We start from the raw sequence: 12270 nt of genomic DNA, 5'->3' as shown, positions 1-12270 counted from the left end.
TCATCTCCAATTGAACTTCATTTTTTACCCTTTTGCAGGTAATGGTCACCTCTTCTTTCCCGCCGCAAGTTTGGTAGAGGTAAAAATGGCGAAGATGAACAGTGCAATGACAATATTGGCGCCCTACTGTTCACTCGCAGTCAAATAGCGAAAATTTTGCCGTTCGGTTGGAGCTGACCAAGAACATCATTCGAGCGTTTAGAGTTCGGTTGGAAATGCCCTAAGGGGCATTAAATAGTAGAAGCATTATTTTTTTAATTTATAAATTATATATAATATAATGAATCAATAAAATAATTTAAGAAAAATGTAAAATGGATGGTTAAGATCTTATGGTGAAGAAAATTCAAACCGTTCGTTTTCGTTTAAAAGCATTTTTAGTTGTCCTTCCGTGCATAATATAGGGATAAACTAGGCGACGTGTGGCTCGTGCGCTACCGTATTACGGAGCTCATTTGTATCATCCAGCAAAAAACCTAACGAACTCGCCAGCCCTAATTGACATCGACAATATTTGCTCTTCAGTCTTTGTGATACCCGTCGGCTTCCATGGACGCCCAAAGAGCTCTTCTTGATGAGCTCATGGGAGCAGGTAAACCTAGAGCGTTTCATCGTTCTGCCTTTATGGCTCTCCGGCTTTGCTCACTCTCTTGTTTCTTCGCAGCTCGTAATTTAACAGAGGAAGAGAAGAAAGATTACCGGGAAATCCATTGGGATGATAGGGAGGTCTGTGGACCATTCATGGTCCGCTTCTGCCCTCACGATCTATTTGTAAATACGAAGAGTGATCTCGGTGAGCCCTTTCAGCTTCTTAGGTTTTCATTTCTTGCTGTTGATATCTCAACTTTTTGGATTTTTTATCCAATTTTATGACAGGACTGTGCCCTAAGATCCACGATCTGAAGCTCAAGGAGAGGTACCAGAAATTTTTTGAATTATATTTTTTGGAAACATGTAATCAACTGAAGTATTGCATTATTGCTTCCACAATTTTAGGTTCAATGTGTTATGAATTGGTAGATGGATATATCAACTTTATTTCTTGTTAGTTTAGTGCTGGTGGTGTATTCTGGGATTCTTTCTGAGGACACAGCTTCCTTTTGTTTTTCTTACTGTCCTTGATCTAAATTTAAACATTTTTACACAGGGATGATGACTTATACATGCTCGATGCATGTTAGCAGTTTGAATTTTTTAAATGCTTTGGTTTGTTGGGTATCGAGTTTCTATTTAACATCTAGTGTGGTTAATTTTTTAATATGAATTATGGTTCTTCTGTGCATGAGGAAATATTTTGCGTCATCTAGCTTTCTTCTAGATTAGGCTGCTTGGTTTGGACCTCATAAGTCATAAAGAGAAGTATTGTTGTATAAGGTTCTTGATTAACTTGTAATGTTGATTTTTTTATTGTGCCAGTTAGTTAAAGGTAAGCAAGATTTGTCGCCACAGTAATTGAACAGCATCTTTTTTTTTCCTGATTGCCACATGGCAATTATTGCTCGATTAATTTGTTTTCTGTCCAACTAACAATATTGCATGCTTGGGTCATGGTCTCCAAAACTAAAATTCTTTTGGCTTCATCTATTCATTTTAAAGGCACCAATGCTAGTTCATATCATTCATTTCCATTTTATCCTATGCTTCTTCCTGTCACAAAGAGCTTTATTGGACAAAAATGAGATTGGATGTAGTTGAAATATCATTTTGCGAATCAAAGCTAAACTATGCACATGCACTGAAATTCAGTTATGCTCTAAGTGATTTGTTTTTTGTTACATTCTTTACATTGTTTCCATATTGTTCATTCCTTTGTTTTTATTGATTGCTTTGTTAATATATTTTGATGTTTCATGCATGTTTTACTATATTACTAATTTATTTGCATTAAAAATACCTATATCATTTGCCTTTCCTTTGCCATGAAGTTTGAATTTCCTTTACTATTTTAACCTTTTTAAAATAGAATTAAGTTTAGGAGCATTTAAAACATTAACTAAATACTTTGTGCTTGTGGTTTTTTTTTTCTTCATCTATGTTTCTGACAAAATTTCTTTATATTTTATTCTGACATTTTTGTTTGTAACAAACGCAGTTTCAAGTACACTACAAAGTAACCAAAAAGAGTGACTTTAAATTAGCTTTAAAGAAGTTGCATAAATGCAATTGCGTTTTGTCCAAATCAAATACTCATTCAGATTTACATAGTTGTGAAGAAATTGTAGTGGTTTGATAAATAATTTTTTTAATGAATTGTTAAAGACTAAGTAGATGCCAATTAATTAGAGAAGCATTCGGTAGCCATAATTTTGAACAAAAAGAGATGTTCATGAAAGATAATATTAAGTCATGAGAGAGGATAATGTACCATCTTAAAAAAATCATATTTTTATCATGAAATCAATGAGTTTTTATATAGGATGGTTCATATGGAGCATATACTTTGTATTTGAGGAAATTATAAATAAATATCATAGGGAAATGAAAGGATCTTGAAATGATGCTTATTGATTTTTTAAAAGCATGTGATTGATTGCTTTGAGAGATTTGGTAGCATGAAGGTGAAAATACTTGTGTTGCATAATGTAGCATTGACTAGCAACAAAAGTAGTTTCAAAATTCTAAAGAGTTTACAACTACAACATGATTACATTAAGGCGCAGCACTTCTTTTTTATTTGTTATAGTTATGCTTGCTAAATATATATTCAAAGTGAAGTATTATTTTTTTATGTTGAGTGTATTAGATGGGTTTTGTTTTGAAATAGGTAAAAATGTGAGCCTTAGGATTAGTATAGCAAAGATTAAGTATATGATTTGTAATCTTAGGGGCTATTTAGTTTGAAGTATTTTGATTGTGGAGTAAATAAATCCAAAGATCTTAAAAATTTGGTGTTTGGTTGGAGGAAAATGAATTCAAAGTAATTTGTCGGTGTATTTGGAATTCACTAATTAGTTCATTTTAGATAAATAAATTCAAAGTAATTTATGGGGCATCACCCTCTCCGCCCATTACTTCTTGTCACCTCTGCCCTCCTGCCACTAGTCTTTACCCCTACCCTAGCTACCATTGCCGCCCCAACCACTCATTGTCGCCCGCCACTCCTACATTTCCTCCGCCAGCCACCACCAACCGTTGTTGCTATAGGTTGCCATCGACCTCCACCACTTATCTTCAACCACCATCACCCACGACCGACCACTTGAAATGCATCATAATAATGAAAGAAATTCATTAAATTTGGTTTGCATCTAATCCAACAACTTATGTGTTTTAAATTGCATTTAAAACTCCCCCGACTTCCAAATCCCTCCAACCAAAAGATCCCTCAGTGAATGAATTGATATATTTTTATTAATGGTGTTGATGATTTTATTGATACCTAGGCGAAGGGTTTAAGTATGATATACGATAGAAGCGGGATAAATATTAGAACATAACTTCTAGATATAAATCCTACTGGTTAATGTAGAAAAAAGGCCGTAGGAGTACATTGTGTTATGAGAATATCATGCAACTTTAACGTAAACAACATAGATTATTTAGATTTGCTATATTTTGTTGATCCAGGTGTTGGGAAATAAAGATATTATGGGTGAGGTGCCAGCTTGAGTGTACTTGAAATTAGAATGTGTGATAGATGTTTGTTAAATCAGGAATGGTATGAAAATTATATTAGAGAGTAGATATAGCATTAAGTATTGAAGATAAGGGTATAATTAGTTTGCTTGGGCATGTACATTGATGGGGGCACAAGATGCCAAATAAGGTGGGTAGATTTATTTAATGGAAAGTTTAGGAAGTAAAAGGGATAGAACAATGGCAACATGGGTTGAAATTGTGCAAATGTATTTACCACGTCTCATATAGTAATCTACCAAGAATGATTATTCAAAAAGTAATCCCAGACAATTGGAATAAGATAAATTATGATAGCGATGATGAATGACATTTTGATTTATAAGGCTTGTTTTCTTTGTGATATTAACTCCTTTCTTTAAATGACTAACAGAGGCATTAATTAATATGTAATATGACTAACTTAAAAAAAATGTAATATGAATAACTTAAAGGAGAATGCTAAAATTTAGTTTTGTAAGGGATGGTATATTTAGGTCATATTTCCTTAAGTTTGTAATTTATTATTACTACTGTATTTTTTTCCTTAAATTTTGTTGTTGGAGGTTCTAAGTTCCCTATCAGAGTTCCTTTGAAGAGTACCCTGTTTCGTTTTTAGTCCGAGCTAGACATGTCCATATTGACTGAAGAATTCTCTCTGTAGCCTTTTAAGCTTCTAGGAAAGAAAGGAATAGATGGATGGCCACATCAACGATTATGTATTCAGCATTAAAATGGTATTCCATGAACATAATTATCATATATTTTGTTGTTTTGAGACTATCTTATATTGATGATTAAAATAACTAATAAAATGCTTATTATAAATTTGACATTTTATCATTTCTCATGTTTTTTAAATCGGTTTTTGTTATTTTATATAACATATTGTTGAAGTCTTCCAATTTTCATTATTTGTCCCTTCAAATTTTTTTGTTCTATGATTACCAAATCTAATTGCTAATGTTAAACTTTTACCTTGAGTGGCAATCATATGTAATTATTGGTATTTTACAAAGATGGCTGTAGGTTGCTTGTCATGATATCCTTTTTATTTGCTAATTTGTTATTATAATCATTGAAGATAGATAGATACCTTCCATATCATGTTGGAAGTTATGGTTGGGTGATTAGATTGATGACAATCTTAATAGGACATTTGGAGAGTTTGCTTTTGGTATGGATGACCAGAATGCTCAAGATATTTTTATCTGTGAAGCTACATAATTTTACTAAGAGATGGTTGATCTTTTGAATTCTGAAGTATGCATTATACTTTCCTTCCAAATTAGACAAATCTACTTTGTAGCGAGTCTATTGAACATCTTTTGCATGATGCTGGAAGACAAGGAAGCTTATAAGTGGTTTTTTGTTTGGATGTGGCGCTTAATGTTACATAGACCATTGAGCAGTTGCTGATAGCAGGGATATAGATATGGACCTCTGTCATTTAATTTATCTTCTGACAATGCTTTATTCCCTACAGTATATTAAGGACTTCTTATTGAATGTAACCTGAATCATTATTGTCGTCATCATCAATAGCCCTTATCCCAATTATTTGTGGTTCGCTTTATAAATCCTCTTGTCTATTCATTCTGATTGAGTTGTGCATGTAGTTTTTAATCAATTTTTTAATAAATCTTGAAGCAAGACTTCTTTTCATTTTATCTTTCCTATTTTTCACATTAATATTATCTACATGCTCAGACCCCCCATATTTGTTTTCTACAGATTTTATTTTTCTTTTTTTTTTAATAGTCATTTCTCAATCTATTTTTTGTAGTTTTACTGTTACTGTATTTGTTAAATCAAATTCTAAAACTTTCAATGAGATGTTCTAATGATACATGATATTTTAATGCGTTAGTTATTGTTACTTAAAAGAAATTATCTGTATGTGTAACAGCTTGAAAGTCTTTATGCTATTTCATAGATAATATTTTCTTAGGCAAGGAAAAGCAGTAGACTGGAGAGATAATAAACTTTCATGTCTGTTGATAAGTGTTCATATATTTGAGTAGTTGATGTGCTTGTATTTGTTCTATTGAGTCTACTAATTTCCTTGTTGTTCATTGTTGGCGCATTATATTTAGTTTTGAGAAATCTCCTAGACATGATGCATATGTTCCCAGATTTGAAGCCGAGCTTGCCCAATATTGTGAGAAACTGGTGAGCTTTCTGTAGCCGTGTTTAATGATTTTGTCTCTATTGGGAGGCAATCGCTATGAAGTTTGTTTATTGCAGGCGATGGACTTGGATAGAAAAGTGAAGCGTGGACAGGAGAGGCTGGCACAAGAGGTTGATTTGCCATTAACAGGTCCGGTTTCAGCCGAGAAGTCAGAACAGTTATCAGTTCTTGAAGAAAAAATTAAGAAGTTGCTTGAACAAATAGAGAATCTTGGAGAAGCTGGCAAGGTTGATGAGGCAGAAGCGCTCATGAGGAAGGTGCCAAAAATGACCTTCCCAGTGAATTCTTTTTTTGTGCTTTTTTACTATATGCATAATTTTCACAATGTACAATTTAACAGGTGGATCTGTTGAATGCTGATAAGATGGTTCTTACTCAGAATGACAAGTTGGCTCTTACTCAGGAGAAGAAGATGGCACTCTGTGAAATATGTGGTTCTTTCCTGGTTGCAAATGATGCTGCTGAGAGAATTCAGTCTCATGTAACTGGCAAGCAGCACATCGGGTATGGAATGGTGCGGGATTTTATCAACGAGTTCAAGGTCTGTAGGTTGTTCAAGCATTATTGAGCTTAAAGAAAGACTTGTTTCAATTATTTGTAAGCCTGGTATATGCTGAATTGCAGACTGCCAAGGAAAAGAAAAGAGAAGAAGAAAGGCTTGCTAGAGATAAGGAAGCTGAAGAAAGGAGAAAACAAAGGGAGAGGGAAAGTGAGCATAGAGGTAGAGGAAATGAAACAAGTGGTAGAGAACGTGATCGATATCATGAGCGAAGTTATGATCAGGAGAGATCCCATGGGTTTACTGGAAGGGGCAGCTTGGATGGTGGCAGAGGATCGGATTGGAATCGTAATAAATACAGGAATGGGAGGGACTGGGACAGGGAAAGGCTCCGTAGGAATGGAGAAGTAACACGAGATAGGACTCGTGGAAGGAGTAGGTCTCGTTCTCCAGTTAGGCATGGATACCGGAAATAATAATGCAATCCAGTTTATCTAATACTAATGTATAGTGTAGGAAATCTGTCAAGCTCTCAGATTCAAGAGGTAGACCATCTTGTCTCTTTTTCTCTTCTTGGGTTGCTCTTACATGTGTTTGAATTTAAATGCCTTTATTGGTGAAACTGTTTTCCTATGCTAACAGCTTTGCTGAAAACATATTTTTCTTTAGAGGAGATGAACTGAGGTAGGCACTATACATCCTTCTCTTGTTCTTCATATATCATTTGGATAGAACTAATCTGCTGAAAGTTCTTGTGTATCTCTAAACCTTATTCTCAGAACCTCTATTCATTAGGTTACTTTCTTCTGATCTTAATTAAGATCTCATACGCATTCATTTGCTGGATGATGGACCACTAACAAAGCTTAATCTACTGGAAGGTAACTTATGGTCTCTTTACTTGCAATAGGAGTTTATAAGCTGAATTTTCATAATGGGACATAATCTACTAAGGTATAATTCTACTAGCAAGCACTTTGATTTCTCCAAGATGCTAGAAATCCCCTCTTGTCTGAGGCACGAGTACAATTCATCTATCCACCAAAAAACTGTTGCAGGTAGACATGCTGTTTCTTCTTAGCTGTTCAAGTTGCCTTTTTTATTTTATTTTTTTATGAGCATTATTTCTTTTAACCTCTCTGCAGCTTGCTTATTTGTTGGCAATGAGAAATTGATATTTTCTGTTAACCCAGATTCCAATTCTCCTAATGTTATTTTAATTGATGATCCATCTTGTGGACAAATTCCTTGGCGGTGCCATTGATTAATATATGCGTCTCTTAGGTTGTCAAATGAATTAACGTTTTATTACATATACTCTGGCAAGGGTGCCTTACATCTATTTAAAAGAAAATTTATGGGTAGTAAGTTTGTTTTGTAGTTTCTGATCATTTTACTTTCCTTTTTTTGGATGTTTGTGTTAATTCTTTTGCAAGAGTGCGTTTCTTTGATTTAAGAAAAGTAATGTGATATATTTAAGTATCTTGTTATTTTTCTTACCACTTTTTTGCTACATAACTTGATCTTCAAGTTACTGTATCACTGGTAAAATACCCTTTCTTGAGAGTTGAAAGAATTTCAGAGTTGTGAAGGATCATATAAAGTTTATTCCATATGTTTTATGCCATGAAAAACAAACTACATGCAAAAGGAAAATTTGCCACACCCCACCGCTACCCCCGCTTTTTTCCACGTGGTCCGTCTCAAGAAGATTATAAGTCCACGCCGTCATTTATACCAATTTTGTTATATGTCGGTGATTGATCACTTGATAGCTTATTCTATAAAGCTATGAAACATATGCATATGAATACAATAAATTGGTCACAACGTAAAACTAATGGTGCACAAAAACATTGAAAAGGGTTATATTGTGAACTTGATAACTATTTTAATTAATGTTTAAAAAGGTGAAATCGAAAATTGATGTGTTTTGACTTAGCGAGGCAAGGCATAAGCCTCAAAACAAAAAAATAAAAACACATGAACTTATAAATAATTTATAAAAAATGACAAGAGTAAAATAAAACATCACATATTTATCATGGTTTAAAATTGCGCAATATGAGGCTCGCCTTTGCGCAATTCCAGTAAAAAACGCTTCGATGCTTACGCCTCGAGTTTTTTTTATGAGGCTTGCGCCTCAACTTGGTTGAGGCCCGCATTGAGGCTGGCCTCGCCTCATTGGCATGAGGCTTACGCCTCACGCTATATATATTAAAACTTACATAAATCTTGAAGTAAATGCTCGACATTGGACTCTATAGGAGAGGAGTAAGGGGAGAGAGCATTTCATCATAATGATGATTCAAATGAAGAACCCCTTAGTGATGACAGTGTTGATGACTTATGAGTTCTTATGTGATATGTCTTTGCTATTTATTTTTGGAAATTTGAATTATATGTTAATGAAAAGAATATTGGGATTTGGGAAAGATAGAATTTTGAGTTGAACTATATTTCATGTTGTCTTATTATTGAGATATTTTGATTTTACTTCATATCTTATACTTTTTTATGTTTTATATTATTCACTCATTATTATATAAAAAATTTATCGTTTTATGTTTACGCAATCTTTTGATTTTGAGGCTTACGCCTCAAAACGCCTTGAGGCTTACGCCTCGCCTCACGAATGAAAAACGCCTCAATACCCGAATACACAATTTTAAACATTGCTATTTATTTTATTCATCATTATAAAGATAATAAACTACAATTCCCAATATTAAATGTTATTATAAAATGAAAATTTAAAATGAGATTCAAAATAAACACTCATTTAAAACTTAAATACATCATAAATATTATAATCCATGGCAGCCTCATTCTTACTTTCATATTCTTCATAATAGCCCGCGTATGTAATGATTATATTATCCTCGAATTATAACTCATTATCATCTTTTAAATATTCTTCAATTATAACGTTTATTTTAACTCCCCATATTAATTAACATTAAATTCAATGTAATATAAATTTTCATTCATTCATCATCAAATGCATGCCTCCATTTTCAATTTTAAATATTTTACTATTTTTTGTTATTATCCATTCATCATTAGAAAATATATTATTAAAAATCAAATGGTTTATTCCATCATCAGTTATTCGTCTCTATAATTTGAAGTGTTTCTCTTTTAATTTTTTATTAAATATAACACAACTATTAAATTTTGTTCATTCCTCTATAGCTAATTTGTTCATTTTCTTCTTATTCTATAATAAAGTATATATATATGCAACCAGCAATGATAAAAGGCATTTTGCCTACTAAAGCTCATCTGAAGACCTTGTATTCATTAAACTATAGTTAATTGAAGGTGATATTCAGTGAACTAGCCCGTTAATATCTTATTTCATTCAGGTTGGGTCTCATTTTCAAAACTAAATGGATAAGCTTTTTGTATGCTAAACAAATGCTCGGCTTATGTTTGGTCATGCCTGATGCTAATTACATGGGAGCTTTGGTTTGTAACAGAGGTTATATGCTCTGCTCTGCAGGGATAACGGTGTTGCCTTTTATCTTTCTCGCTGGTCTCATAAATTTCATGTGCGTGGTCTATATATAGTCTTTGATTTTGTCTGCTTGGCTTTGAATCTGTTACATAATACTTACTGTCTCAGTTTTTTGCAAACAATAAATTTATATTTTATTTATTGTTTCATTTCATTGGAAGGATTGGAACTCATTGGCTTGTTTCATGCCTTTGATAAGCTTTTATTTGCTTAAGTTTGGGTTATATAGAAAATGGGAAATGAGGAATATGCATTTCATTCGAAAGCTGATCAGCATAGCATGCACATTAAGAACCTTATTATGCATTCTTCCTACCGGATATTTGATTAAATCAGCTACTTCATGTGTTATTTGGAACATATTTTGTGCATGCAGCAAAGCTTCTATGTTTTTCCAACATTCTTGCAACACTTTTTTTTTTATTCTATTATATTCTATTCTCTTTGAAGTTGGTGCTATTTTTGTGTATTTGATCTGAAGAATGCTGCTTTGCAACTTGAAACTGTATTCTTCACCATGAGCTAAGCTTTGTCCTCATTCTCATCATTTTTTGCCTTGAGAAGTGCTCGTCTTTGAATTGTTTTGATAATAGAGAAGTAAATCTTGCGAATGGTTAATGATTTTGTCCGTAGGATTTAATGAAAGAGCAAATAGATATGTATATAAACTAATGAATATAAGTTTAATTAAGTTAAAACTAATGAATTTAAATTCCATTTAAAGTATTTTTATGTTAATTGTCAGCCATATTAGTTTGTGAGTTATTATATTAAGTTTTGTATTAATCAGTTGGCTTGCATGATATTAAGTTGTCTATCCAAGGTTAAGAATCTGAACAACATTTTTGCCATTATCATTCATATTTTTTTTTTTTTTAAAAGTTAATTAAACGCATGAATTGTTTATTAATAGTGACGTAAATTTAAGGAGGTAATCTGAACTTTTTGGCCTTCTTTAAATATGATCAAAGCTCTGTTCAAGATACATTGATTCGTAAAATTCTTGATAAATTTTAGAAAAAAAAAAAAGATACATTGATTCGTTCAGTTTGCACAATTGATTCAAGCATTGAGAAAAGCTACGCTTAAAAATTTTAATAAAATAATTACATTTTATTTTTATCAGTGAGTAAATGAAGTACGAGTGTCAACCATTTCTTTTTGGAAAAAGATATTGATGCCTAGAAGAAATGTCTGTGGCAGAATTTTTGTATTTTTTTTTGAAAAACTCAGGGCAAAAGCCCATGAATTAATAACTAAGGCCAGTTACATGTAAGTGTAAAAACAAAACCTGTAAGAGAAGAAAACAACTAAAAACAAGTACAAGAGCAAAACCCACTTGCCCCACAACAAATTGTAGCAAAATTGGTCAAAACGGATCAAAATTGATTAGAATAGAAACAGAGGCGGCATAAGGCATAAACAATCGACGAGATCCTAGGTTTACGCTGTGCCTGCCCAAGCTAAAAGTGGTAGGCACAGGGGCCATCCCATGGGATCAGCAAGATATCCAAAATCCAAAAAACAAGCCATCAAAGTTGCAGCTTTGTTCATCATCATTCAGAAATGAAGAACCGAATCAGAAGCAGTAACCCCCAAATTTCTAAATTAAAGTATCCCAGCAAACCTATCTTTTTGTTTGTCAAAACTATTCTAATACCTAACTTTAAACCTGATAGTCACTTTAATTGCATGTATGACAGTGCTTTGGTTGTCCCAAGAATTAGAGAAACGTAGATTGTTTCTTTCCCTCTAAATATGGTAGATGATGCAGCCAATTAAAAAGAAACAAAAGTTTTTCACCAAAGTATTGAATTGAAGCACTTTGTCCAAAAAATCATAAGCTTGCATGAGAGTTGGTCTAAGAAAGAAAGAATTAAAAACTAGAAACATAGTTGTAAGCACAATAAAAGAGAAGTCACATTCAAAGAATAGGTGATGGTGAGTTCCAAGAGAACTTTTGGTAGTATGGGCAAGCCGGGTCAATTAGAATGCTCCTCTTAAAAAGGAGATCAACACATTTCAGTTTCCCAATAATTGCCATTCACACATAGCAAGCAAATCTAATAGAATTTCTTGTGCCAAATGAATTTATACCATGAAACCTCCTCCAAATGGAATTTTTATTGCCTCAGGTTACCTGACGTAGAGATACATCAGGTAGCCTATAATATATCGCCACGTGCTTTTACTCTTTATCGCGCGGCCCGACGACCCAACCCGGAACGAATATGCTCGGTATTTCTACGAAGTTGCTAGGGACTACTCGGTATTTGCTCGGTATTGCTCGGTATTGTAAGGTACTACTCGGTATTTGCTCGGTATTGTTCGGTATTTGCTCGGTATTTGCGGCATTTCTTCGCTTGAGATCGGGACGGAGCTTCAGATGCTTGGTATTTGCGGCATTTCTCGCCAGGCAGCGTGAGAAGCTACTCTTCTGCGGAA

The 12270-nt window shown here is 33.4% G+C and overlaps 1 protein-coding gene across 17 annotated transcripts; it reads left to right on the top strand.

Moving 5' to 3' along the window:
* The first annotated feature begins 408 nt into the window (after positions 1-408).
* Positions 409-9985, top strand: LOC110093495 (luc7-like protein 3). Of its 17 annotated transcripts, none has more exons than XR_002302728.2 (11): positions 410-592; positions 665-793; positions 877-916; positions 5712-5787; positions 5863-6063; positions 6147-6347; positions 6431-6850; positions 6948-6989; positions 7101-7186; positions 7275-7363; positions 9674-9985. XR_002302728.2 is itself a non-coding variant. In XM_020818401.2 (7 exons), the coding sequence occupies exons 1-7, from the start codon at positions 550-552 to the stop codon at positions 6779-6781; spliced, it is 1041 nt and encodes a 346-aa protein (XP_020674060.1). In that variant the 5' UTR covers positions 410-549; the 3' UTR covers positions 6782-6944. The 17 variants fall into 17 exon arrangements, 1 of the variants encoding a protein (XP_020674060.1); XR_003700637.1 differs by having other exon boundaries at positions 7260-7363; XR_002302726.2 differs by lacking the exon at positions 9674-9985 and adding an exon at positions 7451-7696.
* The last annotated feature ends 2285 nt before the right edge of the window (positions 9986-12270 follow it).

This window comes from Dendrobium catenatum, unplaced genomic scaffold (genome assembly GCF_001605985.2).
Source record: "Dendrobium catenatum unplaced genomic scaffold, ASM160598v2 fragScaff_scaffold_525, whole genome shotgun sequence".
NCBI lineage: Eukaryota > Viridiplantae > Streptophyta > Magnoliopsida > Asparagales > Orchidaceae > Dendrobium > Dendrobium catenatum.
The sequence above is the reverse complement of the archived record's forward strand: the minus strand, read 5'-3'. Positions and strand labels throughout refer to the sequence as shown.

Excerpts from the sequence above, each read along its gene's own strand:
- LOC110093495 (XM_020818401.2), top strand. The coding sequence starts at position 550 with ATGGACGCCCAAAGAGCTCTTCTTGATGAGCTCATGGGAGCAG. Across the intron at positions 593-664 it reads TGATGAGCTCATGGGAGCAG|CTCGTAATTTAACAGAGGAA; the intron begins GTAAACCTAGAG and ends GTTTCTTCGCAG. Across the intron at positions 5,788-5,862 it reads CCCAATATTGTGAGAAACTG|GCGATGGACTTGGATAGAAA; the intron begins GTGAGCTTTCTG and ends TGTTTATTGCAG.